This window comes from Diceros bicornis, chromosome 5, assembly GCF_020826845.1.
Source record: "Diceros bicornis minor isolate mBicDic1 chromosome 5, mDicBic1.mat.cur, whole genome shotgun sequence".
In the NCBI taxonomy this organism is placed as follows: domain Eukaryota; kingdom Metazoa; phylum Chordata; class Mammalia; order Perissodactyla; family Rhinocerotidae; genus Diceros; species Diceros bicornis.
The window spans coordinates 28186123-28212547 of record NC_080744.1 but is presented as its reverse complement, the minus strand read 5'-3'; the positions used below and the strand labels follow the sequence as shown (position 1 = coordinate 28212547).

Below are 26425 nucleotides of genomic sequence, written 5' to 3'. Positions count from 1 at the left end.
GAGGTTTCTGGTCATACAATTAGTAGGTGACAAAGTCAAGAACTGAACCCAGCACTGCTTCCATAAAAGTGTCTGGGGCTGCTCCCCCTCCACCATAGGGCTTAGGCTCCTTATCCAAAACTCTGTCCCTGGACTCCGTCGTTCCTGTGTGTGTGTTTCAGGATGTGACAAGGCTGTGCCGCCTGTGTCGGGGTGTGCTGGGCTCTGTACGTCAAGCCATTGAGGAGCTGGAGGGAGCAGCAGAGCCGGTGGGAGAGGTATGAAATGAGCTGGGGTAAAAGGGGATGGGGTGGGGATGGGGATGAGCTGGACTGGGCTGGGCTAGGGACTCTCTGGTGAAACTGCAACTGTCAACTGCTCCTTGCCCCCAGGAAGCAGTAGGAATGCCTGAGCCCCTACAGAAGGTGCTGGCGGATCCCCGGCTGACGGAGCTGCAGAGAGATGGGGGAGCCATCTTGATGAGGCTGCGCTCCACCCACAGCAGCAAGTACGAGTGACGGGTGTGCGGGGGCAGGTGGACGTGCGGAGTGGAGACACAGCAGAGGGTTGCCAATAAACCTTAGCTGCCAGATAATTCTTTCTTTCTTTTTTTTTTGTTAGGAAGATCAGCCCTGAGCTAACATCCTATGCCAATCCTCCTCTTTTTTGCTGAGAAAGATTGGCCCTGGGCTAACATCCATGCCCATCTTCCTCTACTTTATATGGAACGCCACCACAGCATGGCTTGACAAGCAGTGCGTCGGTGTGCACCTGGGATCCGAACCAGCAAACCCCGGGCTACCGAAGTGGAGTGCACGCGCTTAACCGCTGTGCCACTGGGCTGGCCCCCAGATAATTCTTACTGAGCATGTGTCTGGACAAGATATCACGCTTTTCCGCTTATCTCATAACCCTCACAACGTCCCTAGGTGCTAGTTACGATTACAGATTGGAGGATCAGAAATGTTAAATATCTTGGCCTCGGTTAGTCAGTAAATGGAAGAGTCAGAATTCAAATCCAGGCCCATGGTCTGACCCACGATGCTGTGCCACCTCTCATGTTGGGATGCAAGGATGGGATGGAGTGGGGAGGCTTGACAAGGGCAATGGTTCATTACGCCGCTGCTTCCCGCTCCTTCCCCAGGCTGGAAGGCCCAGGCCCAGCTACACTGTATCAGGAGGTGGACGAAGCCATTCACCAGCTCGTGCGCCTCTCCAACCTGCACGTGCAACAGCAGGAGCAGCGGCAACGCCTGCACAGACTCCAGAAGGTGACCCAGGACCCCCTTCGCCTCTCACTCAGCCTGGGGGCCTGGCCTCCAGCACCCCCTTTTCCACTGATACTTACAGTTCATGGTGTTCTCCCAACCTGGCTTGGTTGAATGGCCCTCGCTCCCTCCTCACCTCCCCTGGAGGTTGGTAATGGTCAGTGTGAGATTCAACAAGAGAGAAACAGCATCTCAGCACCAGTGAAGAAGAGAAGCCAGATCTCCCCCTCCCCACTGTTTGATCAAGGATCCTTAGAGATTGTGTGTGTGAGATGCTCGGGTACCCTGGGAGATTCTGGGAAGAGCTGATTGACTCTGGAGTGCCTACCTCCCTAGCTTAAAAATAATAAGCATCTACTGATACCAGCTCTTTAGCTACACTGCCACCCATGCTCCCTCAACTCCTTATACAATGTCATCCCCCAGACCTGAGGCTGGAAAGGTCCCACCTCCCTCCACCTTGGAAGCAGAGACCAATGGAAGCCCTCAATGCCTTGGGACGCAGGGCCTCTTTGTGGGGAAGATTCAGGGATAAAGCTGGCTTCTCTGAATCTTGATTCTTCTCTCCCGGGGTTAAGATCTCCATAGAGATTTGCTTCCCACCCTACCATGTCGGGTAGTGGGGGCTTTGAAATCTGATTGTTCCTCGCTAGCCCCAAGCGTGGTGAGTGAACACCTCATGGACCTGCATGTGGGCATCAGGGGAAGGGTCATCTCAGGGTCAGTGTCAAAGGAAGGTGGGGGCAGGGCTCTCTGTTTCCTGGGACTTCTGCATATTGGCTTCCTCCATCCGGTATCCAAGGGGTTGTATCTCCTACTATTTGTTTGCTTGCTTGCTTATTAGCTGTTTTCCCCCTGTTTAAAAAATGTTAGCACACAGGATGTGGAGTCTAAAGTGCTCATCTTGAGTTCTAGCTCTGCTAGAAGTGGGATGTTGGACAAGTCTTGAAGCGTCTCTGAGTTCCTGAGTCCTCATCCGTAGAATGGGGATGATAATAATGCCTACCTCACTAGGGTGTTAGGAAGATCAAATGAATTCAGCAAAGGACCATAGAACTGTCTATTGTTGGCACTGGTTATTAGGAACATTCTCAGACTTCTCTTCCTCAGGCTGTTTCACCTTAGCTTCCAGCCTTTCTTCAGAGAAAAAATTACCATCCTTTTTGGTTAAATATCCCAGAACCAACATGAGAGTCCCTAGAGCCCCATAATAGGCAACTAGAGCTGTTCACATGCGTGTGTGTGCACACACACACACACACACCCCTCCTGGGCCATCTCTCCAAGCCTGAGCCCTGGGCCCCCTGCCCACCCATCCCTGGGCTCGGTGATTGTGAAATTTCTCCTGGCCCTCAGTTATCCAAACAATCCTCATCCCCTCAACCTGCCTCAGGCTCAGTTTTAGAGGCAGTTTGGTTTAGATAAAAGCAGCTTTTATTTCACCTCCAGCCATAGCCCTGGAACCCTAACCCGCTGCCTCAGTGCCTCCTGCCAGCTCAGCTTCCCCTCCATCTGGTGCCGTACCCACTTTCTCACTTGGCCCCTGTGGAAACTACTGCCATTCACTGTCATCATTCCCGCGCATTACAGCTGAGATGAAATGGTGGCCCAGGGCCCTCCGGATTGGGAGGCTGGGGCTGGAACTGGGTCTCAGCTTTCCTTTTCCTTCCCTCTGCACGGGCTCCTTCTCCCTCACGGCCCTGCCTCCCCACCCTGCCTGCCCCAGGTGCTGCAGTGGCTCTCAGGCCCAGGGGAGGAGCAGCTGGTGAGCTTCGCTGTGCCCGGGGACTCCCTGTCTGCCCTGCAGGAGACAGAGCTACGATTTCGAGCTTTCAGTGCTGAGGTTCAGGTAAGAAGGGGGAGAGGAGCAGGTGAGCCAAGACTTGTGAGGAGGAGGGAGAGATCGACTGAGACTGAGGACCAGGTCTGAGGGCATCCTCCCTTCTGCAGGAGCGCCTGGCCCAGGCACGGGAGGCCCTGGCCCTGGAGGAGGACACAGCCTCCCAGAAGGTCCTGGATATTTTTGAACAGCGGCTGGAGCAGGTTGAGAGTGGCCTCCATCGAGCCCTGCGTCTACAGCGCTTCTTCCAGCAGGTAAGTGCAGAGCCTCTTCCTTCTGTGCCCACCATTGCCTTTCTTCTGCCTGGAGAGGCTGATCAGATAGTTGTTAAAAGCAGGGACTCAGGAGGGCATCTCCTTGGCTTTGACTCTTGGCTCTGACACCTACTTTCTTTTTTTTTTTAATAATTTTTTTATTTATGTTTTTCCCCTCATAGCCCCAGTAGATAGTTGTATGTCACAGCTACACATCCTTCTAGTTGCTGTATGTGGGACGCGGCCCCAGCATGGCCGGAGAAGCAGTGCGTCGGTGAGCGCCCGGGATCCGAACCCGGGCCGCCAGCAGCAGAGCGCGCGCACTTAACCGCTAAGCCACGGGGCCGGCCCAAGACACCTACTTTCTGAATGACCTGGGACAAGATACTCAACCTGAGTATGCCTCAGTAGGCACCTACCTCGTAGGGCTGCTGTGAGGATTATATAAGCAATATATAAAAAGCACTTACTACAGAGCCTGCTGCTTATAAATTCTATATAAATATTGGCTACTCTTTCACCTAGGCTCCTCTTCTCCATACAGCTCAGAGCGGCATGGTTAGGCAGTGATGCTGGGATAGTGAGGTGTTCTGAGAGGACTGAGAGGGTGATGGGCATTGGGAAACCACCAGCGAGGAGGAGGAGGAGCTGCCGTTGGGCAGCGCGTGGGAGTGGCGCAGACACTCACTCCTCCTTGTTCCCAACCCCTTTGGCCTTGCAGGCACATGAATGGGTGGATGAAGGTTCCACAAGGCTGGCAGGAGCAGGGCCAGGTCGGGAGGCAGTGCTGGCAGCCCTGGCCCTGCGGCGGGCCCCGGAGCCCAGCGCCGGCACCTTCCAGGAGATGCGGGCCCTGGCCCTGGACCTGGGCAGCCCAGCAGCCCTGCGAGAATGGGGCCGCTGCCGGGCCCGCTGCCAAGAGCTGGAGAGGAGGATTCAGCAACAGCTGGGAGAGGAGGCAAGTCCACGGGGCCACCGGCGACGACGGGCAGACAGCACCAGCAGCGGAGGAGCCCAGCGGGGTCCCCAAAGCCCTTCACCCAGCCTCAGCTCCCTGCTGCTCCCCAGCAGCCCTGGACCACGGGCAGCCCCATCCCACTGCTCCCTGGCCCCCTGTGGGGAGGACTGTGAGGAGGAGGGCCCTGAGCTGGCTCCAGAAGCGGAGGGCAGGCCGCCGAGGACCGTGCTCATCCGAGGCCTGGAGGTCACCAGTACCGAGGTGGTAGACAGGACGTGCTCGCCCAGGGAACACGTGCTGCTGGGCCGGGCCGGAGGCCCAGACGGGCCCTGGGGAGTAGGCACCCCCCGGATGGAGCGCAAGCGAAGCATCAGGTGAGAGCCCAGCCCAGTTGGTGCCCAACAGGCAGGCCCACCTGCCCAGCAGGAAAAGAACACGACACTGTGGGGGTGGTGACTCCCTCCCGCGCCTGAAGCCTCTGCCACTCCGTGTTGTCCGTGCAGTGCTCAGCAGCGCCTGGTGTCCGAGCTGATCGCCTGTGAGCAGGAGTACGTGGCCACCTTGAGTGAGCCAGTGTCTCCCCCCGGGCCTGAGCTGACCCCTGAACTGCGGGGCACCTGGGCCGCCGCCCTCAGTGCCCGAGAGAGGCTTCGCAGCTTCCATCGGACACACTTTCTGCGGGAGCTTCAGGGCTGTGCTGCCCACCCCCTGCGCATCGGGGCCTGCTTCCTTCGCCATGTGAGTGATCCTCTCAAACTTCTTCCAGGTTCTCTCCCTTCACATGTTTCAGCCCCCTCCACGTGGCCCCAACCCCCACCCTCAACCAAAATGTGCAGTCCAAAACTCTGGGGCTGAGTGCTGTTCTCTGGGCCCCTCTGGGTCTACTCAGCCTCTGTGCCCGGCCCTCACTCTCTCCATGGAAGCCCGTCATTCCCTAGGCAGACTGAGTGCTCCCTGGTGGCCTGTCCCTCCTCTGGGCTGCAAAGAGGATGCAGAAGAGGAAAGAGAGAGGCTGGTCTGCAGGGCCTCCGCAGGATGGCTAACCTCTTCCCTACTGCCACAGGGGGACCAGTTCAGCCTTTACGCCCAGTATGTGAAGCACCGACACAAACTGGAGAATGGTCTGGCTGCACTCGGCCCCCCAACCAAGGTAACTTTTCTCCAACCCTCATGAGAAGGGGAGGGCCATGAAGACCTAAAACCCACCCAACCTCAAAATCTCTCAGGGAAAAAAGCTTTCCTGGATGTGCCCAGGAATGTCACCTACCAATAATCCCCCAGACTTGCTGAGGGTGTGGCAAGCACTGGACTAGGAGCCAGGTGAGCCTGGGTTCTTACCTCGTCCATCTGAGGGACTTTGAGCAAGACTCTTGAGTCCTCTGGGCCTCTGTCTCTACGTCTAGTAAATGGGGGCAACATTCACTATATCTAACTCACAGAGTGCTCTGAGGATCAAAAGACCACACATCAAAAGATGTGAAAGTTGGGCCGGTCCGGTGGCATAGTGGTTTAAGTTCATGTGCTCCACTTCGGCGGCCTGGGGTTCAAGGTTCAAATCCTGGGCACAGACCTATGCCCCACTCATCAAGCCATGCTGTGGCAGGCATCCCACATATAAAGTGGAGGAAGATGGGCACGGATGTTAGCCCAGGGCCAATCTTCCTCAGCAAAAAGAGGAGGATTGGCAACAGATGTTAGCTCAGGACTGATCTTCCTCACCAAAAAAAAAAACAAAAATGAAGATGTGAAAGTGACTTCAAAAGTAAAAAGCCAGAGAATATAAGGGATTATTTGTATTCCTCTTCCATTCCCCTTCAAGATATAGAGGATGATTGACTCTCTTGCAGGCCTCTTACCTGCTTTCTTTCTGGGGGAAAGAGAGGGGAAAGTAAGGTTTTTAGCCTTCCTTTTGGGTATATCTGGGCTGGATCTACCCTCAAAAGCCTGAAGTACCACCCACCTTCCCTGCAGAGCTCAGCCTCCACCAGCTCCAGCCCCTCCCCTCATGCCTGCCTGTCTCCTCCCCAACGTAGGGCTCCATGGAAAGTGGCCTTCACTTGCCGCGGGCCCTGCAGCAGCCCCTGGAGCAGCTGGCCCGGTACGGGAGGCTCCTGGAGGAGCTGCTAAGGGAAGCTGGACCTGAACTGAGTTCTGAGCGCCAGGCCCTTGGGGCCGCCGTGCAGCTGCTCCGGGAACAAGAGACGCGTGGCAGAGACCTGCTGGCCGTGGAGGCGGTGCGTGGCTGCGAGGTGAGGCCATGGCTCCAATCACTCCAGCTCAAGCTTCCTAGCCCCATGGCCTCAGAAGCAGCATGGGCTGGTGACAAGAGAATTAGATACAAGGTCAGAGGGCCCCAGGCTATAATTTCTAACCAGCTGGATGGCCTTGGTCAAATCACTGAAATTCACTGGGCCTCCATTTCTTCATCTATGAATCAAGAAGCTATGTCCTGCCCAACATCCCATGATCCTACATCTGCCTGTGCTTTCCTATTCCTTTCCTAATTCTTAGCTTTCCCTATCTACCCTGCATTTCGTCCTGCATCTCAACACTCAACACCTACCTTATTCTCCTCTACCTAGTCTCTTTTGAGCCCTGAGGTTCCAGAACAGGTAAGAAACCTACCTTCTCTGGGATAGACCTCTTTCCCCTTCAGTTCTTTGCTGATTCTCTTCCTGGGACAAATAGTGCTTTGGTCCCCAACATGCAAAGGCTTCCCCGTGGGAGGCTGTAAAGCCTACTGTGCAGTGTACCTTCCATCTTCAGAAGCAGGGCTGTGCGGGCCGGCCCGGTAGCGCAAGCGGTTAAGTGGGCGCGCTCCGCTGTGGTGGCCCGGGATTCGCTGGTTCGGATCCCGGGCGCGCACCGATGCACCGCTTGTCAAGCCATGCTGTGGCGGTGTCCCATATAAAGTGGAGGAAGATGGGCATGGATGTTAGCCCAGGGCAAGTCTTCCTCAGCAAAAAAAAGAGGAGGATTGGCAGATGTTAGCTCAGGGCCAATCTTCCTCACAAAAAAAAAAAAAGGAGAAGAAGAAGAAGAAGCAGGGCTGTGCTGCTAGGCCAGGTGTGCTGTGCATGGTGACCAGTGGATGGACTCTAGGCCAAGGGCTTCCGTGATTTCCTGCCCCTGGCTGAGAACCAGTGTGTTAGGCCCCTTGCCCCATCAATCCCATTTTTACTTTCCATAAAATATACACAAAGGGCTCCAGGGCCAATGACCTTTCCTTTTCCTTTCCCCAGATAGATCTGAAGGAGCAGGGACAGCTCCTACACCGGGACCCCTTCACCGTCATCTGTGGCCGAAAGAAGTGCCTTCGCCATGTCTTTCTCTTTGAGCATCTCCTCCTGTTCAGCAAGCTCAAGGGCTCTGAGGGGGGGTCAGAGACCTTTGTTTACAAGCAGGCCTTTAAGGTACAATGCCTGGAGTGGGAAGGGGGGACAGGACAGGAAGTCGTGCTCTTCTTGAGAACACCAGATATTCTGGAAATTTAACCCCAACCCAGGTTCAGAATCTGCATCATCTAGAGCAGGCTTTGACCTGTAAGCTACCATCAGGCTAGGGTGTCAGGGTGATAGAAGTCCCTGTCATTGGTCTACCCATGGAGTTTTCCTTATCGTTCATGCAGGAGACTCATGAGGCATTCCAATCCAGAATGGAGGAGGACCTTTCCCATTAAGAACACACATGCCTTTTGAGTTAGGGGTAGTCCCTTTGGGGTGAGGAGAAGGAACATTATACATATAGCTTAACTTGATGGAGTTGAAGAGCCCAAGAGGAGGGAGGCCCTGCTTTACAGAAACAGCCTGGTATCCAGATAAACATCAATGGCGACCTAGAGTCCCAGATCAGGCAGTGTGGCATGATTCTAAGGGTTTCTAGACTTTGTCTCCCTACACTAGTTCCAGCTCTTCAGGGGGGGAGTACGGTATAGAGAAAAAAGCCTAGGTTTGGAATAACGTGGACATGGGTTTGCACTCTCTTTCTCTAAGCTATGATAAGCCCTTGGGCAAGTTGCTTTGTGTCTCTGGGCAATCCCCTTCTGTAAATTATGGTTGTTAGGAAGACTAAATGCAGAGCAGTTGGCACATGGTAGGTGTTGAGCAAACATTTACTGAACATCTACCAGATGCCAGACTAAGTGTAGTGCTTTTCCATGTGGTGCCATCTAGCCAGGACTCACTCCGTCTTCACCCACTCTCCTCCGCTCTTTCTCAGACTGCTGACATGGGGCTGACAGAAAACATCGGGGACAGCGGGCTCTGCTTCGAGTTGTGGTTTCGGCGGCGGCGTGCACGAGAGGCGTACACTCTGCAGGCAGCCTCACCAGAGATCAAACTCAAGTGGACAAGTTCTATTGCCCAGCTGCTGTGGAGACAGGCGGCCCACAACAAGGGTATCAGGCAGAGCCGGGGGAGGGTGTGCTTACGGTCAAGGTTGTGGCAGGAGGATAGCTGGGGAGTGTAGAGAGGCTTGGGAAAGCAGGGTGGAGGATGGAGAAAGAAGGAGGACATATGAGAAGATTCAAGATCTGACCTGAGAAAGCTTGCTGAGGTAGGAATTAGTCTACAGGGTACCAACAGGAAAGAGGAAGCGGGCAAATTTCAGGGAAGCAAGAGCAAATGGTTGGGCGAGAGAGAGTGAGAGGAGAGAGAGAGAGTGCGCTCACTGGACCTGGGTTCCAGAACTCACTTGCTCTGTGACCTGGACTAGTTTGTTTTGTTTTGTTGCTGGTTTTTGTTTTGTTTTGTTTTTAACTCCCTGCACCTCATTCCACACATCTGAAAAGGGAAGTAATACCTACATCTTGGTGTGATAGGGAGGATTGAATAGAGTGATATATGTGCAAGCACTTACTGTAAAGGGATGTAAAAATGTGAGTTTGCTCTTAATGCCTAAGATAAAGAAAGTGAGTATTAGAAGACAAGTTGGGTGGCTGGAATGCCAAATGGGCAGGTTGCAACATATAGGAGAGAAGAGACAGATGTCTAGGGAGGAAGTCGAGGACCACCATCACCATCCACGTCATGACGGTCAACAGGAAGAGACACCAGAGGAATGAGAGTTGGGAACGAGCAGAAGGAAGAGTCCCCCATGACGGTGCTAGGGCTGGAGCAGAGGAGGGGCAAAATGAAGTTGGTAACAGGGTCTCTGTTCCCTAGAGCTCCGGGTGCAGCAGATGGTCTCCATGGGCATTGGGAATAAACCCTTCCTGGACATCAAAGCTCTTGGGGAGCGGACACTGAGTGCCCTGCTCACTGGAAGAGGTGAGAGCCAGAGTGCTGGGGGGTGGCCCCCAGAAGTCAAGACCTTGAGAGTGAGGGCACAGTAGGGAGGTGTGGTGGAAAGTGAGGAAGGGTAATGAGTGGATATATCTTCCCAGAAACTGGGCTGACTGGGAGGCCCTCCATGAAACTGAGGGTCATTTCAGGGAGCCAGGAGGGCTTTCCCACACCAGCACCCCACCCCCACCCCCCACTCTCTGCAGCCGCCCGCACCCGGGCCTCCGTGGCCGTGTCATCTTTTGAGCATGCCGGCCCCTCCCTTCCCGGCCTCTCACCGGGAGCCTGCTCCCTGCCTGCCCGCGTCGAGGAGGAGGCCTGGGATCTGGACGTCAAGCAAATTTCCCTGGGTGAGGCACCTCTCAAGGGGTGGCTCCCAAAGCTGGGTCATTGTGGTGATGTTCAGGCTGCTTGCTGCTGAGCGATTCCTTTTTCTAGCCAAGTAGCCCAGTTGCCATGACAACTATGTACAGCTTCCCCATTGCTAAAAGAGCCTTCCATCTGGTTGCTAGGATAATGCTTACAGCAGCCTGTTGCTAAGAAGCACTTCCTCTGTACCTCTCTCTCTAGCTCTCCTTGGGTTTCTATGGAAACTGCCTCAGCTTCCTGTTGTACCCTCCTGGTTCACCACGGCAATCCTTAGTTTCCTGTCGCTTCTTCCCTGGTTGCTCTAATGATGCTGCTGACAATTTCCTGCCTCTTGGTAGGGGGGTTCTCTTGCAACTGGATTGCTATGGTGACTCACAGCTTCCTGTTGCTATGGAGCTTTTTCTTCCCTGATGGAGCAGCTTGGTTACTTAAGGTAATCTAGAGGGGTTCTATACCCTGCTCTCACCCTAGCTTCCCCTCCAGCCCCAGAAACACTTGACTCTTCTGGAGATGTGTCCCCAGGACCAAGAAACAGCCCCAGCCTGCAACCCCCCCACCCTGGGAGCAGCACTCCCACTCTGGCCAGTGGAGGGATCTTAGGGCTATCCCGGCAGGTAAGTCCCTGCAGGAGGGCAGGGAAGGGGTGATTTCGTCTGCCACTTTCTGGGTGGGCTCTTCTGATCATTCAAGCCACGGGAGGCAGGGCAAACCAGTGAGCTCCCAGCAAGGCTACAGGTTGAATATATTCATTATCCAGTCTGCCTCTCTCCTCTCCCTCAGGCCTAGCTGAGAGGCATCCAGGTCAGAAGTGAAAAGTAATCTGTAATCAGGAGCATAGTGCAGGAGTGGATGGGAAGGGGAGAATGCCAACAGCCTGGTTTTGACTTGGATTAAATCAGCAAAATTCAGGAACTTTGGGAGGAAAGAGAGGTGAAGTGGCAAGCTTGGGAGAGAGAGAAATATAGGGAAGAGATCATTTCTTATCCTTTAAATTCACTGCAGTTTCTCTCCCCTCAGAGTCACGCCCGGGCCCTGAGTGACCCCACCACGCCTCTGTGACCTGGGTGAGTCAGTACCCACTCTCCACAACATCCAACACTCCTTCCCTCCTGCGTGTACCATCCTTCCTTCCTTCCCCCAGCCGAAGCTTCTGCCCTCTCCCAACCCATCTCCCTCTTCTCTCCTGGCTTCTAGAGAAGATCCAGAACTTGGCTACAGCCGCTCCTCTTAGCACAGTTTGGGCTGGGATGGCAATGGGACATAGTAGAGGACTGGAAGAGCGTTGAATTCCTTCCCTCTGCTTCCTGGACAGAGGAGGTCAAAGGACCAGCGCGGTTCCCTGCTACCACTATCTCTAGCTCTCCCCAGCTGGGTGCCTTCCTGCCGGAACCGGAGCAGCCACATTTGCTTGCCTTCATACCCTGGAGGTGGAGACATTATCCCTTGTTCAGTCCTTCCCCATGCCGGGCCACTGCATACTCGCAGGACACCGCTCCGTGTCAGCCCGTGTTCTCCACTTCTTCCCAGCCCTGACTCTCCCTCAGAAGACTCATCTTTGCCAGGTCAACTGTAGTCCTTGGTGACTCCATTCTGGGGTGTCACAGGAAGTGGAGCTATGCAAACCATTATAGGAGGGTGGGTGGGGAAGTGCAGGCTTTATATATGTAATTACTGTTATTCTAATACTATTGTCATATTAAATGTATTTACTCACACTCTGTCTCTGAAGAGCTAGAGCAGCCCTCTGGGTTGAGGTGATACTAACTTGAGCACGTCCCCTCACCCAACCCTTAACTAGACAGAAAATAAGACCCAGGTTGCAAGGTACCCTGTACCCCTTCCCAGCCCAAAGCTGGGCCTGGGCCTGGGAGAATGTGCCTCCTCCACAGTGGCTCCCAGAGGCTCAATGGACCCTTTGAAGTGCCTCTTCTCATGCTGCACCCACTTCTTGAGGCTGAGCTGGTCACAGTCGAGCTGGGATCCAGCACAGTCCAGCAGTTCAGACCACAGTGCATGAGAATCCTCTAGGCTACTTGCTAAATGCTAATTCCTGGGCCCCACCCCAGAGCTACTGAAGCGGAAGCCTGGGGGTAAAGCCCAGGATTCTGCATGTTTTATCAAGCTCTTTGGGCCATAACTAAGTGCCTCAAGAGGTGACTATTTCCTGGACAGAATGGCCCAAGGAAAAGGACAGGACATAGGCAGACAGACACAGCGCCCTGTGCCTCAAGACACCTGTTTATTGGGGACACAACTCTGCGACAGGGATGACAGGAATCGTACCAAAAATAGCGACGTCTACAGGGCCCCTGAAGGGGCTAGAAGGGTACAGTGCCCCCCACCCCCACCCATTGTACAAAAATAAACTCTCACGCCTATGGACCAGCAAAGACTGGCAGAGTGGCTCCTCAACAGGGACACAACCCTCTCTGCCAGCCCTGGGACCCCGTTCTTTGATGCTCACTCCTGCCACTTCTAAGGCACTGTGACTCTCCCCTGGGCTGGGTGGGTACTGCCCGCCCACCCTCCTACGCCCTCCGCCCCCTCCACCTCTGGTCCGCCTGGGGCTGGGATGTGGGTCCCATGCTGCCCCCTGCTGGCTGCTCTACCCAACTACCTCTAGCGCTCCCCCGCTCCGGCGGGGTAAGCTCTCTAAGCTAACCGCCCCTAAGAGGGCTCCCTACCGTTCTTGCCCCCCCAGCCCCGCCTCTCCCGGTCTCGACAGCCCGGGACCCTCCTCCCCTTCCTGCGGAGGACTAGGAGGAGTCTCTCCCGACGGTGCCCGGGCATAGGGTGGGGACGCATCGGCCTGAGGAGGCCGGCGGCCCCGAGCCCGGCGGCTGTGGTGCACTTGCAGGTGCAAGGCCATGAGCTCGGGGGCTCCAGTGGCGAAAGGGCAGAAGAGGCATCGGTGGAGGGCACCCCCCGGCCCGGCCTCGCCTCCTGGCCCTGCCCGCAAGGACAGGTCCAGGGGCTCGGCCTCACCGCCTCGCCCGTTGCGCAGGGTCCTCCCGGGGCTGGCGGGCTTCCGACGGGACCCCGGCGCGGCGCCGCTCGAAGGAGGCCGGGGGCTCGCCGCGCCCTCCACCCAGGCCGCAGGCTGCGGAGCCAGCTTGGCTCCTGACTGCTGGGCCGAACCCCGCTGGGAAGGGGGCGGCGGCTCCGGGGGCGGCCCGGGGCCAGCCCCGCTCCTCTGCTCCCGGTGGTGGCGCTGCAGGTGATACTTGAGCGAGCCGGACTGGGTGCCCGCGTAGTCGCAGTGCGGACACTTGTAGGGGCGCTCACCTGGAGAGAGGGGGATGAGATAGGGTCACAGAGTCACCACCACTGCCCACCCGCATTTCGCTCCACGTACAGACCTCCTCCGGACCAGGAAAAAACACTGCCTCTCCCAGCCCCTCTGATTTAATAAAGAAGCGTTTCCCAACGCTCTTATCTAGCCAATCGGAAGGTTGCGGAACGTCGTCTCAAAAGGCTAAACGTCTATGGCGTTTCCTGTAGCCCTCTCACCTCTCTTCCTGCCCTCCAGTTCCCTCCCCACCCCGCAGGCTGCCCACCTCACCTGTGTGCACTCGCAGGTGCACTTTGAGGTGATGCGCTGAGCGGAAAGATTTTCCGCAGAAGGGGCAATCCTTGCCGGTGGCGCCCCGGCCCCCTTCAGGCCGGGTCCCTCCAACTAACAGCCCATTCTCTTCTGCAATACACACGTTAAGGGAAGTCAGAGGAGCCCTTTGCCCTATCAGGGTCATGCGCCCCCACACCAACCCAGGACTGGTTCCCCCCTAGGCCCAGGAGGAAATAGTACGTTTGGGGGAACCTGAGGGGTTGGATTTGTTGTGAGTCGAGCTGTGCCCTCAAAAGGTAGTAAAGCCTCCAAGGGAAAAAGAGCGAGAAATAAGAGGCAGGTCCTTTTTAAAAGGACACAGGAGGGGAGTGGGCGTCAGAGTGGGCCCTGGATGCGGGAAACCTAGAAGAGAGGAAACCCCTTACGTACCCTGCGTGGCGATGGACCTTGCCTGGGCCCCCGGAGCAGGCGCAGAGTGCGGCCCCTCGCCTGGGCGCGGGTGCAGTGAAGCCAGGGGGCCCAGTGACCTGCTCCGGGACCAGGTCTCCTCCTCCGCCTCCACCACCTCCTCTTCCTCCTCTGGCTCCTCGGCGCGATGCCGGCGAGCCCGGGCCGGGAGAGCAGAGGGTAGTGGGCGGAAGCCTCCGAAGTTGCGGCCAGCCCCCGGCTCAGCGCCCTCACCATTGGGCCGGGCCTCCCCAGCTCGAAGGCTCAGGTAGCCCAGGAGGCTTGGAGGCTCACGGCGCTCAGCCGGGGTGGGCGCCGGGGCCAGGAGGAGCGCGGGGCCCAGCGGCTCATAGGCCAGCAGGCCCAGGTCAGGAGGCTGGGGGGCCCGGGCGGGCCCGGAACCAGGCCCCGGGGCACGCAGTGGGCCCAGCTTGCTGGCATGCACTTTCATGTGGTTCTTAAGGAACCAGGGCTCTTTGAAGCAGCGGCCACACACGGGACACGCATGATCGAAGGAGGCCTTGTGCTTGCGCATGTGGCCCTTGAGAAACCAGGACTGCGTAAAACTCTGGCCACACACTTGACAGCGGAACTCCGGAGGCGCAGCGGGCTCCTCGGGAGCGGCAGGAGCGGGGACAGGGGTTGCCTCACGTTCAGGCTCCGCCTCGGGCTCGGGGACCGATCTGGGTTCAGGCTGCGGTGGAGGCTGAGGCTGGGATGCAGCCGAAGTGGCCGCCAGGGGGCGCTCAGGAGCTCCGTGGGCCGTCAGGCTGTGGTGCAGCAGCTCCTCCTCCTGGCTGGAGCCGAAACTGCACAGGCCACACTTCCAGGGCCTGTGCAGGATGTGCAGGTGGCGTTCGCGCTCCGCCGCGGTGCGAAACTTGCCTTTGCAGAAAGGGCAACGGAAGGCGGACGACGAAGGAGCCTGGGGCCGCGCAGGGCCCTCAGTGGCAGAGGTGGCCTGCACGCCCCCTGAGCTTCGGGCTCTCCCCAGCCGGGCCTCGCGCAGTAGCGCGCGCTCCTCCAACTCCAGCAACAAGCGCGCGGCAGGGCTACGCGGGCGCTCGGGCTGGTGCGTGCGCAGGTGCGAGCGCAGCAGGGCCCGCTGGGCTGCGCGGTGGCCGCAGTGCGGGCACTGGAAGGCCTGGGCGCCCGGGTGCGCCCGCAGGTGCAAAGCCAGGATGGAGTTGAAGCGGAAGCGCTTCCCGCATACAGGGCAGGGAAAGCGCCGTTCGCCAGTGCGACTCTCAGACCAACCCACTGCTCCCATCCCTGGAGACCCGGCGCTCACGCCTGGCCCGTTGGAGTAGCGCTGCAGATCCAGTTCGCCGTCGAAGGCCGGCGGCGACGGCGCTAAGTGGCCGCCCGGGGCGCGGGGACGTGAGCCCTGTGGAGAAAGATGTGAGTAGGAGAAAGATGTGAGTAGAGCAAAGGGTAGAGAAGAGAGAGCTGTGGCGGAAGCAAGGGCATGGAGGGCCAGAAGAACCCGAGGGAGGGTGGGTTGGGGCCTGAACCAGGAACACTGGATGTCCATCCCACTCACCGCGGAGAAGTTGGGAGATGAATGGGAATTGAGCTGCTGGGGCCAAGGAGATAACTCATAATAATGGGCGGTCAGAGAGAGAGAGAGAGGTGGGAGGGAGGGAGTACAGTTGTAGGTACTTGCAGGTTCAGGCCAGAGCTTCACTCACCTCCATGGACCCCCTTCACATTCTTTGGTTCTGGGGAGTGCAGGGAAGAGGAGGAGGAAAAGCTGCTAGTGAAGGCAACAGGTGCTGCAGAGCTAAAGCAAGAGAGACAGATTTGGAGGAAAAGATGAGCCCTGATTTTCAGCAATGGAAAGTCACCCCCAACGCCAGACCCTTAGCACCTTGTATTCCTGAAACCTATCCTTCCTCCTTCCTTGCATCGTAAAACAGAAGGGTGCTGCTGTCTTCAAAACGTGTACTTGATTTGCCAAGCCCACAAGCCTCCCTGATAATCCAGATTTCTTCCCCCAAATTATTCGTTTGAAATGCCTGGTCCAGAACCACCACCACCACCACCACCCCCTGGCGGTGGGGAAGACCATCACAGTATACCCCTCTCTCATTTAGGCTGGATTGTGCAGCCTGATGAGCAAATGCGGTGGGCTTGCCATGCTCCCCAGTTGTCCAAGTGGGACCAGTTGCTCTCAGACTCCCTAACTGACCAGCCAGCCAAACATCATTCCAGGCTCCACTGTCCTTCCTTCTGCCCTTACCCTGTATTTCCCCCTCATTCTCCCTCCCTCTGCCTGGATTCCTGATCCATTCATTTCCATTCATTACAGAGACTCATTCATGCATGGGAGAGAAACACCTCCCAGCAGCAGAGAGTCTGGAGACAGACAGAGGGGGAGGGGCATGAAGGGGGAGAGAGCCAGAGGGAGAGGGAATGAAGAGAGAGTTGGGGGAGGAGTGGAAGTTCAGGGGCGCTGCTGGCCTGGGGAAGGGGTGAAAAACTGCAAATACCGGATAGGATTCATCCCCATGTTTCAAACCTTGGAGCCTGCAGTTTGATGGGGCATCTCAGCCCCTTTGTCCAGGGCTGTTCCGAAGCAGACTTTCCTCCTCTCTGCAGGGGAGAGGCTCCCTCACACAAGAGGAGGATTACACTGGCTCTGAGCTCAAGAGGCTGGAGTGAGGGATGGGGGGCGGGGCTGGGCCATCTGCACAGATACGGGCTCAGCACATGCTCTGAACAGGAAAGGGTTAAAATTCTCCAGGCTAAAATTCCCTGGGCCTGGGATGTGCAGAGCTCCAGTTGTGAGGAAGAAGAGCACTGAGAGGAAGACGCTGGGGGTGGGAGTGACACTCCTGATTCTAAGCTGCAGTGGAGGTTAGCATTAGGACTTAGAAGCAACCCCAGAATTAAGATTCATAGAAACAGGCCTAGGAGAATGACCAGAAGTCGTCCAGTCAACCTTCCTGCTTACATATATAATTGTATCCGTTCAAGGCTAGACGAACTTGGGCCTAACCTATTTTTTTGCCTGAGATAGAAAGAATATTTGAGATATAAAGAACTTCCTTACAATAGGCATTGTGAAACTGAAATGGGTTACTGAGAAAGAAAAGGACTCAAGCATTACTTTGCTTAAGGATCTTTAATAGAAGAGAATTGGGCCAGGAGTCAGCCCTGCTTATCAGCAAAGAGAAAAGGCTCTGGAGGTCCAAGGCTTCTTTAATTTTGGACATTTAGTGGATGTGATAAGACTCCATGAAGGGGCAGGTACCTGTTACACGTGGAATGTGGGTTATGGGAATTTTATTAACAGGAGGTTAATTAACAAAGTGTCCTCGTCCAAGGGTCACTAAACAACCTCCACTACGACTTTCAACATTTGTATTTCTGTAGCTCCAAATTAGGGCATCCACTCTCATCTTCTAGATCCTCCAAATAAGCCCCTTTCCTGGGCCCAAGAACCTAGCCGGGCTCAGAGTAGTGTCATGAAAGGTGAATTAGAGTAGGACTGAGGGGTGCAAGGCTACTGTGGGCCCAGTCTGACCATTAATAGCCCTTCAACTTTCAGTATATCAATTAACCTCCCAGTTTACTCATCTGTAAAATAAGGGGGTTGGACTAATTTATACTGATGGTCCCTTCCAGCTCAAAAGTTTTGTGGTTCTGAGTCACAGGACTTTCTGGACCCCAGAGAAATGTGAAAAACAAATGGTCATCCCTTCAGTACCATGGAGAGTGCAGTGGGCTACCAGAGGAGCCACTGTGGCCACCTCAGAACCATAGGTAGAGCTATGAAGTGCCAGAGGGGCTGCATTTGCCATTTTAGCACACAGAGGAGGCACTGAGAAAAGCTAGAGGATTTTTAAAAATTCCTATCTGGGAATCATAGGGAAAAAAAAAAAACCAGTACCAGAGGGATTATTTTAGCCTTTTGGATGTCACTGAAAATAGATAGATGTAATAGAAAATAGATGTAACTAGAAGAATTTTAATTAGCTATAAGGAGTGTCCTGACAGTTACAGTTTGTACATCCTGGAATGAGTTACTGAGGCATCGTATTTGGGTCCATCACATTCTGTTGCTCTCCTGGGGATTCCCGGAACATCCTGGTGTACAGCCAATCTGGTATATTCAGAGGAAGCAGATGGTGGGGGAAGAGGGGGGAGGCTGGGAATACTGCATGGTCATAGCTGACTAACCTATGGGCACATACTCTGATTCTGAGAAGATTCTAGGGCCCCTAAAACTTCCTGTAGGATAGCAAGCAAAATACCTCATGGGAGGCTGACCTCATACCCAAGGCAAGTAGAGTAGGAATACGGCAAATCTCCCTCCCTCGAAACAAAACAAAAACAAAAAACCTGTTTTGCACCTAACAGTTTCCAGGATGGCAATACAGTGATAGACAAGGCGGCCCAAATTGAAGCTAATTCCCAAACAGGGAAAGTTTCCCCGGGGGGCGGCGGGGTGGGGGGAGGGCTCAAATCAACAAAACCCACTGAGAGATCCTCCTAGGCCTAGTCAAGATCTCTTGAATCATCTCTACACCAAACCAGGTCCCAGGCGCCTGATCCCATGAGTTTTTCTCAATAGGAGAAAGCACTGACAGGGCCCAAGATCTGTGAACTGGCCTGGAACCCAGGTCATGCCTGTGGGCAATAATCACAGAGTTTTCTAGAGTCAGGCCCTAAACACTATCCACGAGACTTAGCCAGACAGTAGCAGTGACCTACTTTCCACCCCCACTGGGAATCAGGGGCTATCTTGCCCTTATTTGGGTTCTATAGGGATGCAGGGCCAGGGGTAGGGATCAGAAATCTTTCCAAAGCAGCAGGCCAATTACTTTTAGGTGCTAGGAGAGCAGGTGGGGAAGGGGCTGTGGACCATCAAACCTTACTGAGTAGGGAAGGATGGAAGGGTTGGTGAGAAGACTCTTGGAAACAACAGGGACAGGTACATAGAACCATCTGCTGACTGGAGGACCACAAAGATTGTCCCTCAAGCCTTGTAGTTCAAAAGTTTTTAGGGTCAGAGTGTATGGGGTAAGGGTTCAGGACTTCTGAGGTATAGTTGTGACTAGGTTCTGTCTCTGGTCATCTCTGATGCTTGATGCTTTTACCTCTGTTGAGAATCCTACACCTCCCAAGTCTGCTAACAATTATGATTAACACTGCACTAGATGGGGTTAAAAGGAAAATGAACTTCTTAGGTGGTCTGGGGTCAAGACCACCTTTATCACTCAGACATGCCAGTAGCTCACTTTTATGGTCTCCTCTCCATGGCCCTCTGAAACTCACTGCTCAGGTGGCTCCTCCAAACTGACTCCACACCACAGCTTGCCCACCTTTTAGACTGAGTTCTTGGTAAAGCCTCCTTCCCTCCATCCTCACTGTTCTGAGTTGGGGGCATGGGCCTCAGTCATGGACTCCAAATGTACAGCAAGAGGTGAGAGGAAGGTACACCTGCTCACCTACTGCCGCCCCACCATGGTGAATCTTATCCCAGAGGCATGTCCCAACTTGACCCCTCTTCTGAAAGTTCTGGAAGACCTGGATTTGGGGGAGGGGGCATGTGGCCAGCCCTAAGTCCCCTAAACTGGAGCTGATCCTAGAAAGGTCAGAGTCTTAGCACCCACATGAACCTCAGTCCTCAGATTAGGGGTGGGGGGCTGGGCAAGAGAGCCTCTGGGAAAATCTCCCTCCCAGAAGTAGGTTGGCCAAGTAGGGCAGGACCTGTGGTCCCGCACAAGAGGTTCTTCTCGCAGCACCCCAGACCCCTCCCGGGGAAGATAAGCCAGAAGGATGATGGGGGGCAGGGTTGGGAGCTTGGGAGGCCAGGGCTCAGCTACCCGGGCCGGGAGAACAAAAGCTGAGTTGCAGCCGCCTCCGCTGCTGCCGCCGGCCGAGCTCTTTGTGACACTTTGTTTGGGACGCAGAGAGGGAAGCACCCCCCATCCTCTCCCCTCCCCCACCCTCGCTCCCGGAGAGTTTGGGTCCCTTCCCCCTCCTCCATCAGCCCTACCTGGGCCGGGGGGCGCTCATCCACTCGGGCTCCCAGATCGGCCACCCCGCACCCCCAGGCCCCTCGCGCCCTGCCTTCGGGCCCCTACAAAGACGCCCACCGACCCCCCACCCGCGCTGGCCTTTCCCCTTTGGTGTCCGCTTTCCCGGCTCCCCCACCTGGCCCCCCCCTCCCTCGAGGCCCCCCTAGCTCTCCAGGCTTCCGAGGCCGCCGCCCCCACCCCGCCCCCCCAGGAGCTCTGGGCGAAGTTTGCTTGGGGCCGAGCCGGCGCCCCTCCCCCGCCCCCGCCCCCTGCACCTGCTCCGAGCCGGGCGCGCGGAGCAGGCCCCCCCTCCGGGAGGGGGGGAGGGGGCCGGGGGCGGGGGCCGGGTGGCGGAGGGGGGGCCGGGAGTGGGGGGAGCGGCTACTCACGAGCCCCGGGCGGGCGGCGGCGGAGCGGGCGGCGGCGGCGGCGGCGGGCGGCGGGCCGGCGGCGCGGGCGTCAGCGTTACGTGGGGCCGGGGGAGATGCGCCGGGCCCCGGCCCCCCCGCCCCCGGCCCGGCCCCCGCCCCCTCCCCGGTCCCCCGCCCCCGGCCCTGGCCCGCATTGTGTGCGGCGGGAGGCGGCCCGGCCATTAGCATGCGGGGGGCGGCGCGGCGGGGCTGGGAGCCGCGCGGGAGCGGGAGCGGGGCTCTGGCTCCGGGGACAGGGAGCTGGGGACCCCGGGAGCCGCGAGAGGCGGCCGCCAGGGGCGGGGTGCGGGCAGTTTGGAGACGGGGGGCGCTGTCGGAGGGAGGGAGGGAGGGAGCGGGGGTGGGGCGCACAGACGATTCCAACAGGAGACTGGAAGAGATTTTGAAAGGTCATCTCGTCCTTCCCCCAGCCTCCAAGCAGGACTGCCCCTCCCACCCTAAACCCGGACATACCAGGGAAGGAGTTGGCTCTGCCGCTCTTTCTGCCCCAACATGCACAGACTCGGGAAGTTCTTCCTGGGGTTTTATCTCAAAGCCTCTCCCTTACAATTTCTGTGTCTCTTTTTGGGGAGGAGGAGGGGCGATTATAGAGATAGTTAATGTCTGCCGTATAAGAAACATCATTAAAGTTACTCTTCGGTCCTTTCTGTTCTTGATTAAACAACAATTCCTGCTCCTTCCTCTCGAACTCTCTTTTCCATTCCTTAAGTCACTTTAATGGCTCTTCAGTACAACAAATATTTACTGAGTGCTTACTAAGTACCAGGCACTATGCTTGGCGCTGTGGGGGATGAGCAGATGAGGGGGATGTAGTATCCTCCATCAAGGAGATTGTAATCCAGACAGGGACTACACATTTGTGCGTAGTATATTCAGATTTAGTCAATATTTACTGAATGCCTGTTCACATATTTAATGGTATATAATCCTTACAATAACACTCTGAAATATAACTAGTCTGCACTTAAGGTAAGAAAAACGAGCCTAAAGAATGTCTTTCCGTTGGCCTACCGGCTCAGGGGTCCTCGGTGCAAGCCTAACATCTGACACTATGTCAGGCCATCACCACCAAATACAGTTAATGCACCCGGGGATCCAAGAGGGAGTAGACACACAGCAGTTCCCAGGGTCCCTTTAAATGTGATTCCCACTCCCCAGGAAAGAAGAGTGGACACAGTGCTCCAGTGAGTGTTGGCCCAGCACTGAGCAGGGCAGAAGTGGCTTACAAAGAAAGCTCCTTGCCTCCTAGGACCCTGCCTCCTGGTACTAATTCCCAGGGGTCTTCTGGCTCAGCCTTCTTCTGTCATCAATAATAATAATGATAATAGCCACTAACATTTATTGAGTGCTTTGCCAGGTGCTGGGCTAGGCTGATTCATATGCATTTTCTCTTTTAATATGTACTCAAGGCAACCCCTTGAGACTGGTATTATTAACTTCCCTTTATAGATAGGGAAACAGAATGATTAAGTAACTTGCCCAAGGTCACCCAGGTAGATCTGGGATTTGAACATAAGTCTGGTTGCTTCCAGACCTCAGGCTCTGCACCAAGATGGGCCTTTCCTATTTTTGATCTTTAGAGTATATATGTTCTGCTTCTTACTGTAGAAACAAATGTCCCCAGCTTTGCATCTGAATAAACCCTGTAGTATATGGGCGTCAGGCACATCAGTATGACTTCATCAACACCACTAATGGTCATTAAACACCCACCATGAGTCAACACTTCACAGTCATATTATTAGCCACCGTTTTAACACTCAGTTTGAACAAACTGAGGTTCAAATAGATAGAATAATGTATCCAAGGTCACACAGCTGGGAAAGTGGCAGAGCTGAGATTCCAGTCCAGGTCTGCCTGGCTGCAAGGCAACTTCTATCTCTCAGAAATATTAATTGTTGCAATACTGTCCTTCCCAAGACTGGCCATTTGGGGACCATCTTCTGTACATGTCTAACTGCAGGTTATCACTGAGTCAAAAGCAATCCCCTCTATAAATAGGGCTCCTCATCCACCTAGTCCCATCCAGAGTAAGTCCTTCAAGAAAGGAAGAAGAGAAGAGAAACTGTCCAGAAAGTGAGGGAAGGAAGCCAAGGGAATTAAACCTTGCCTGGTCTTGGGACAAAGCTGCAAGTGGTAATGACAGGGGACCAATCCAGACGGTAATATGGGATTTCCCTAGGGAACAACAAGTAATTTGAGGAGGATGCCAACAGAAGAAGAAAGATTAGATGGAAATGGGGGGAAATTGGGGCCTAGGGTGGTAGTGTCCATGGGGATGAGGTGAGTATTCAGAAGAGGGACCCAGGATGGGCAGAAATGGGGGCAAAAGGAAACGAGAACAGAGCGAGGCAGGGCTGGGAGTCTTGTGGAGTGAACTGAGGCTGGTGTCTACCGACGGCCACTCCCTGGATCCTTAGGCCCTCATGGGGACCTTTGCCCCACCACACCCCAGTTCTGACAGCGTGTCTCTCCCAGGACAAGTCTGTCATCTGCTCTGAGCTACCAGGTCCTGCCAGGAGCTTCAGGCCCAGCTGTGTCCCATCTCTTTTGGAGGAGCTGCTTCAGACTAGGTAGGTGTGAGGCCCTGAGCTTCAACTCCCTGGATATTGGAAGTGGGCAGAGGGGCAGCTGAAAGAAATGTTGCTGCACGTCCTGTCTCCTGATAGGTGTCATAACTCATTTTTCCTGGCCTAGGAAGCACTGAGCTCCATTGGTCGAGGGAGCCATGGAGGAGAGAGCTGATCAACGAGAGCAGGAGAGACCCAGCCTTCGTCTGGAAAAGCTACAGCACTGGGCAAGGCATAGGTGGAGTGGGCACCTCCTGGTGCTGGCGGTGAGGCCAGGCTGCCCCACCCCAAACTTCAGCATGTCCACTTGTAGCCCAATTCAATTCCATCCATGTTTAGTGAGCACCCACCATGTGCCTAAAACTGTGCTAGGCTCTGAGTGGGAGGAGGGGGGTGGAGGAAGCATAGAATAAACAAGGCAAGACCTTTAATCTCCAAGTAGCTTCCATCATTTGGGGAAAACACATAGGTAAGTAACTAAACTGTGACATGAGGCAGAAAAAAATAATGCCCTCTCCCTTCACTGCCCTTGGTTGAGTACTTTCTGCCACCATGCATTCCTCCCAATTGCTGACCTCTGGAAGAGGAGGGGTTGACAGGAGGGAAGGGAATCCCTGACAGTTCCCCAACTACCCTGCATCCGGCCTCCAGGTGAGCCAGCTATGGCTGGCAGTGGCTGTGGTGCCCTTTGCTGTCTCAGTTGCTTGCTTGAACTCTGCCTGTCATATGGCCACAGCACTGCCACTTGGGCCTGGAGCATTGGTAAGACCCACCACAAGGGAGGATGGAAGGTCCTGGGGGCCCCTCTCTAATGGGGCCAGAGCTCAACACTTGCCTTTCTCACCATTCAGGGTCTCCTCACTGGGATTATTACCCTTGAGCTGCGCAGAGCACCCCGCCTCTGGAAGGTGAGAGGGGAAGAGAATGCAGTACTATTCTCCCACCCCCCAAAACAGACACACACACTCTCAGCCCAGGAAGTGGCTAAGTGTTGACTAATCCTGTCAGATCTCTGCCCCTAACTGGCCTAAAAGATTCAGGAGGGAAAGCAAGAAAGTTAGAGGGCTGATGGCCCTGTTTGGAGGTGGAGGAATAGGAGCTGAGTTTTGTTTTCAGCTAGGCTGCAGGTGGGGCTTGGGGTTCCAATGCGTCCCCTAGGCTGGACAGGGCTGAGCTGGCTCACTGGCAGGTGCGGGCCATGATGATATTCAACACCTTCAATCTGATCTTGGGCTTCATCGCAGTGGTGGTCGAGGTGATGAAGACAGCCTTGGGGCCTGCCTCAACTGCCCCCTCCCAGGTACGGGTGAATAAAGGAGAAGGTGGGAGGATGAGGAGGCAAGAGGAGACGGAGAGAGAAAAGGGCATGGGCAAACAGATGCTGGGTCCTCTGCAGCATCCTCAGCCCTGTCTGCCTACAGCTGGCCGGCTTGCTGGTGCTGGAGCTCAGTGCTGAGGCCTTCACCCTAGGAGGAGTGCTGGTCTCAGCATACTCCCTGTTCCTGCTGAGCCAGAGGAAGCCAGGATGCTGCAGGAGCCAGAGTCAGCACTACCAGGAGCTGCAGGAGGTAATGAGGGCTGGGAGGAGAGTTTGGAGCAGCTAGCTAGCAGCTCATTTTTTCACTGGCTATCCTGGTCAGTGGTACTTCAGGGAAAACAAGGGGACAGAGGGGAAAGGAAGGAGTCCTAGACTGAAACTGATTGGTTTTCTGGCTTTGGACATTTCTCCCCCAGTGGTGGGTAAAAGGGAATTGGGTATCTAAATGGTTGGGGCTAGAAATGTGGGAGAGCATTGGGAAGCTGCCTAAGTAGTGGAAGGGCTACAGGAACATGAGAAGAAATGGCAGAGGAGGAGGAAGTTGCTTCTATCTGGGATTCCTCCTTTCTCACCCCTACAGTTTGCTCCCCTCACACCTCTGTCTGGTTTTTAGGGTCTCTCTGAGTTGGAGGAAGTTCCTGATTTGGAGGATGGTCCCAGGGTGGCTAGCACAGCAAACGGAACAAATGAGTGAGCTGGCAAGGGGAAGCAGACAGGTGCTGCTCTCCCGCCCTGCGGGAGCGTTGTCCAAACTCTCCTGCACCCCACCGCACTGAACTCAGAAGCTAGAAGGAGTCCCTTGAGACCTACATGAAGTCCAGCGGAGTGCCTTCGATTTTCACTCACACTAGGCCCCTTTCTAGACTGTAGACCAGAGTCTTCCCTCACCTCATCGCCCTGCAAAGCTGCCCGCTTGCAGAGCATCCTTAAGCCAACTTTGAGCTATGCCCACTTCTTCCCTTCCATCCTTACCCTCCTTCCCCACCGCCTCCCTATACAACTTCACATCTGCCTCATCTCACTATTTCTCTTCTTTCCACCTTTCACAATCCCATCCACTCCAGGCCCGGTTCCTGGAAACGCCTACTCTCTGAAATCAATTCATGGGTGCTTCAGTTCTCTCCCTTCGATCCTTTCTACTGTAACGGAGACTACAAGTCCCAGGAGGCCCCGCTGCCCCGTAGCCTGCTGGGAAATAAAGGGCCTTCCCTCCGCGGTGGGGGCGCTGTGCATCTGCTGAGTGACGCGAGGCGCTGGAAGTTGGGGCCTAGCCGAGTTTCCTCGGACGCGACCACTGGCCTCGTGTGTAGGGAGGAGCGGGGCGGGTTATTGTGCGTGGGGGCGCGACATCCCAACCTCGGCAACTGAGAGCTCACTGTGGGCCCCCACCCTTCCCTCTGGCAGCTTCGGAGACTGGCAGGGGCTGGAGGCTGGCCCTCTGCAGAGCTGGGGTTTCCCAGATGCTGTCGCCGCGCCCCCACCCACCGTGCCCAGGTCCAAAGTCCTGAGACTTGGAGCGCGCGCGAGAAAGGGGTTGGAGATGATGAGTCAGAAGCCTAGGGCCCTTCTCGTCCCCCTCCCCCGAGGCCTGGGCGCCTGAGGAGGACAGGCTCGCTGGGCAGAGGGGTGGACCGGGCAGGAAGAGGGAGGGACGCGGCGACCCGACCCAAAACTTTCCCGCCTCTTGCGAGCACGCGGGTGTAACGAGCCCGCGTTGCCGCCGCCCTTTCTCTCCAAGGCGGGAGCGGGACTGCGCAGGCTCGGCCTCTCGGCAGCCCCGCCGAGACCTTTGATCCCCCTGCAGTCCGGTTCCTGAAGTCTGGTTGCGCTCAACCCCCACCATTTATGACCTTTGCAAGTGTGCAAAGATGACAAGCTCAGGTGGGCTGGAGAAAAGCCCAGGAAAACTGGGAGACCCAGTAGCAGCAGCCGGGCAAGTTACTAGCCGCTAGAGAAACTAGAAATTGACCAGAGCTGGAGTACTGAGAGAACTCACCCCAAATTCACATAGTGCCCAGGATGGTTGTGCGCCTCACACTCATTTTTGTTCCCACTTGAGAAGGCTTCTTTCCCTAGAGAATGCTGCTTCTCCGGGCTCAGCCAAGCCCAGGCACC

General features: G+C 55.7%; 3 protein-coding genes across 16 annotated transcripts in view; 2 read left to right on the top strand and 1 right to left on the bottom strand.

Moving 5' to 3' along the window:
* Positions 1-12187, top strand: part of ARHGEF40 (Rho guanine nucleotide exchange factor 40) — a 19482-nt gene extending 7295 nt beyond the window's left edge. For 3 of the 10 annotated variants that reach the window (XM_058541032.1, XM_058541041.1, XM_058541042.1), the window contains 15 exons: positions 162-257; positions 372-487; positions 1124-1250; positions 2974-3096; positions 3198-3341; positions 4063-4673; positions 4803-5037; positions 5363-5449; positions 6333-6548; positions 7542-7712; positions 8518-8695; positions 9462-9566; positions 9788-9931; positions 10422-10564; positions 10968-11665. In XM_058541032.1, coding sequence (XP_058397015.1) covers positions 162-257; positions 372-487; positions 1124-1250; positions 2974-3096; positions 3198-3341; positions 4063-4673; positions 4803-5037; positions 5363-5449; positions 6333-6548; positions 7542-7712; positions 8518-8695; positions 9462-9566; positions 9788-9931; positions 10422-10564; positions 10968-11009 — 2538 coding nt within the window. In that variant the 3' untranslated portion in view covers positions 11010-11665. The other 7 variants (XM_058541035.1, XM_058541034.1, XM_058541033.1 and 4 more) reach the window with 7 other exon arrangements.
* ZNF219 (zinc finger protein 219) lies at positions 12171-26425 on the bottom strand. Of its 5 annotated transcripts, XM_058541044.1 has the most exons (6): positions 20381-20713; positions 19419-19497; positions 15654-15745; positions 13945-15349; positions 13513-13644; positions 12171-13235 (listed from the first exon to the last, which is right to left on the bottom strand). In XM_058541044.1, exons 3-6 carry the CDS (start codon positions 15657-15659, stop codon positions 12631-12633), a joined length of 2148 nt encoding a protein of 715 aa, XP_058397027.1. In that variant the 5' UTR covers positions 15660-15745; positions 19419-19497; positions 20381-20713; the 3' UTR covers positions 12171-12630. The 5 variants fall into 5 exon arrangements, with proteins under 5 accessions (XP_058397027.1, XP_058397029.1, XP_058397026.1 ...); XM_058541046.1 differs by lacking the exons at positions 19419-19497; positions 20381-20713 and adding an exon at positions 26307-26425; XM_058541043.1 differs by lacking the exon at positions 19419-19497.
* On the top strand, positions 20851-25678 carry TMEM253 (transmembrane protein 253). The gene is given in 8 exon segments (XM_058540502.1): positions 20851-22995; positions 23120-23258; positions 23644-23754; positions 23844-23900; positions 24182-24292; positions 24414-24560; positions 24924-25004; positions 25427-25678. Coding segments are annotated over 7 exon segments (867 nt in total). The 5' UTR covers positions 20851-22995; positions 23120-23150.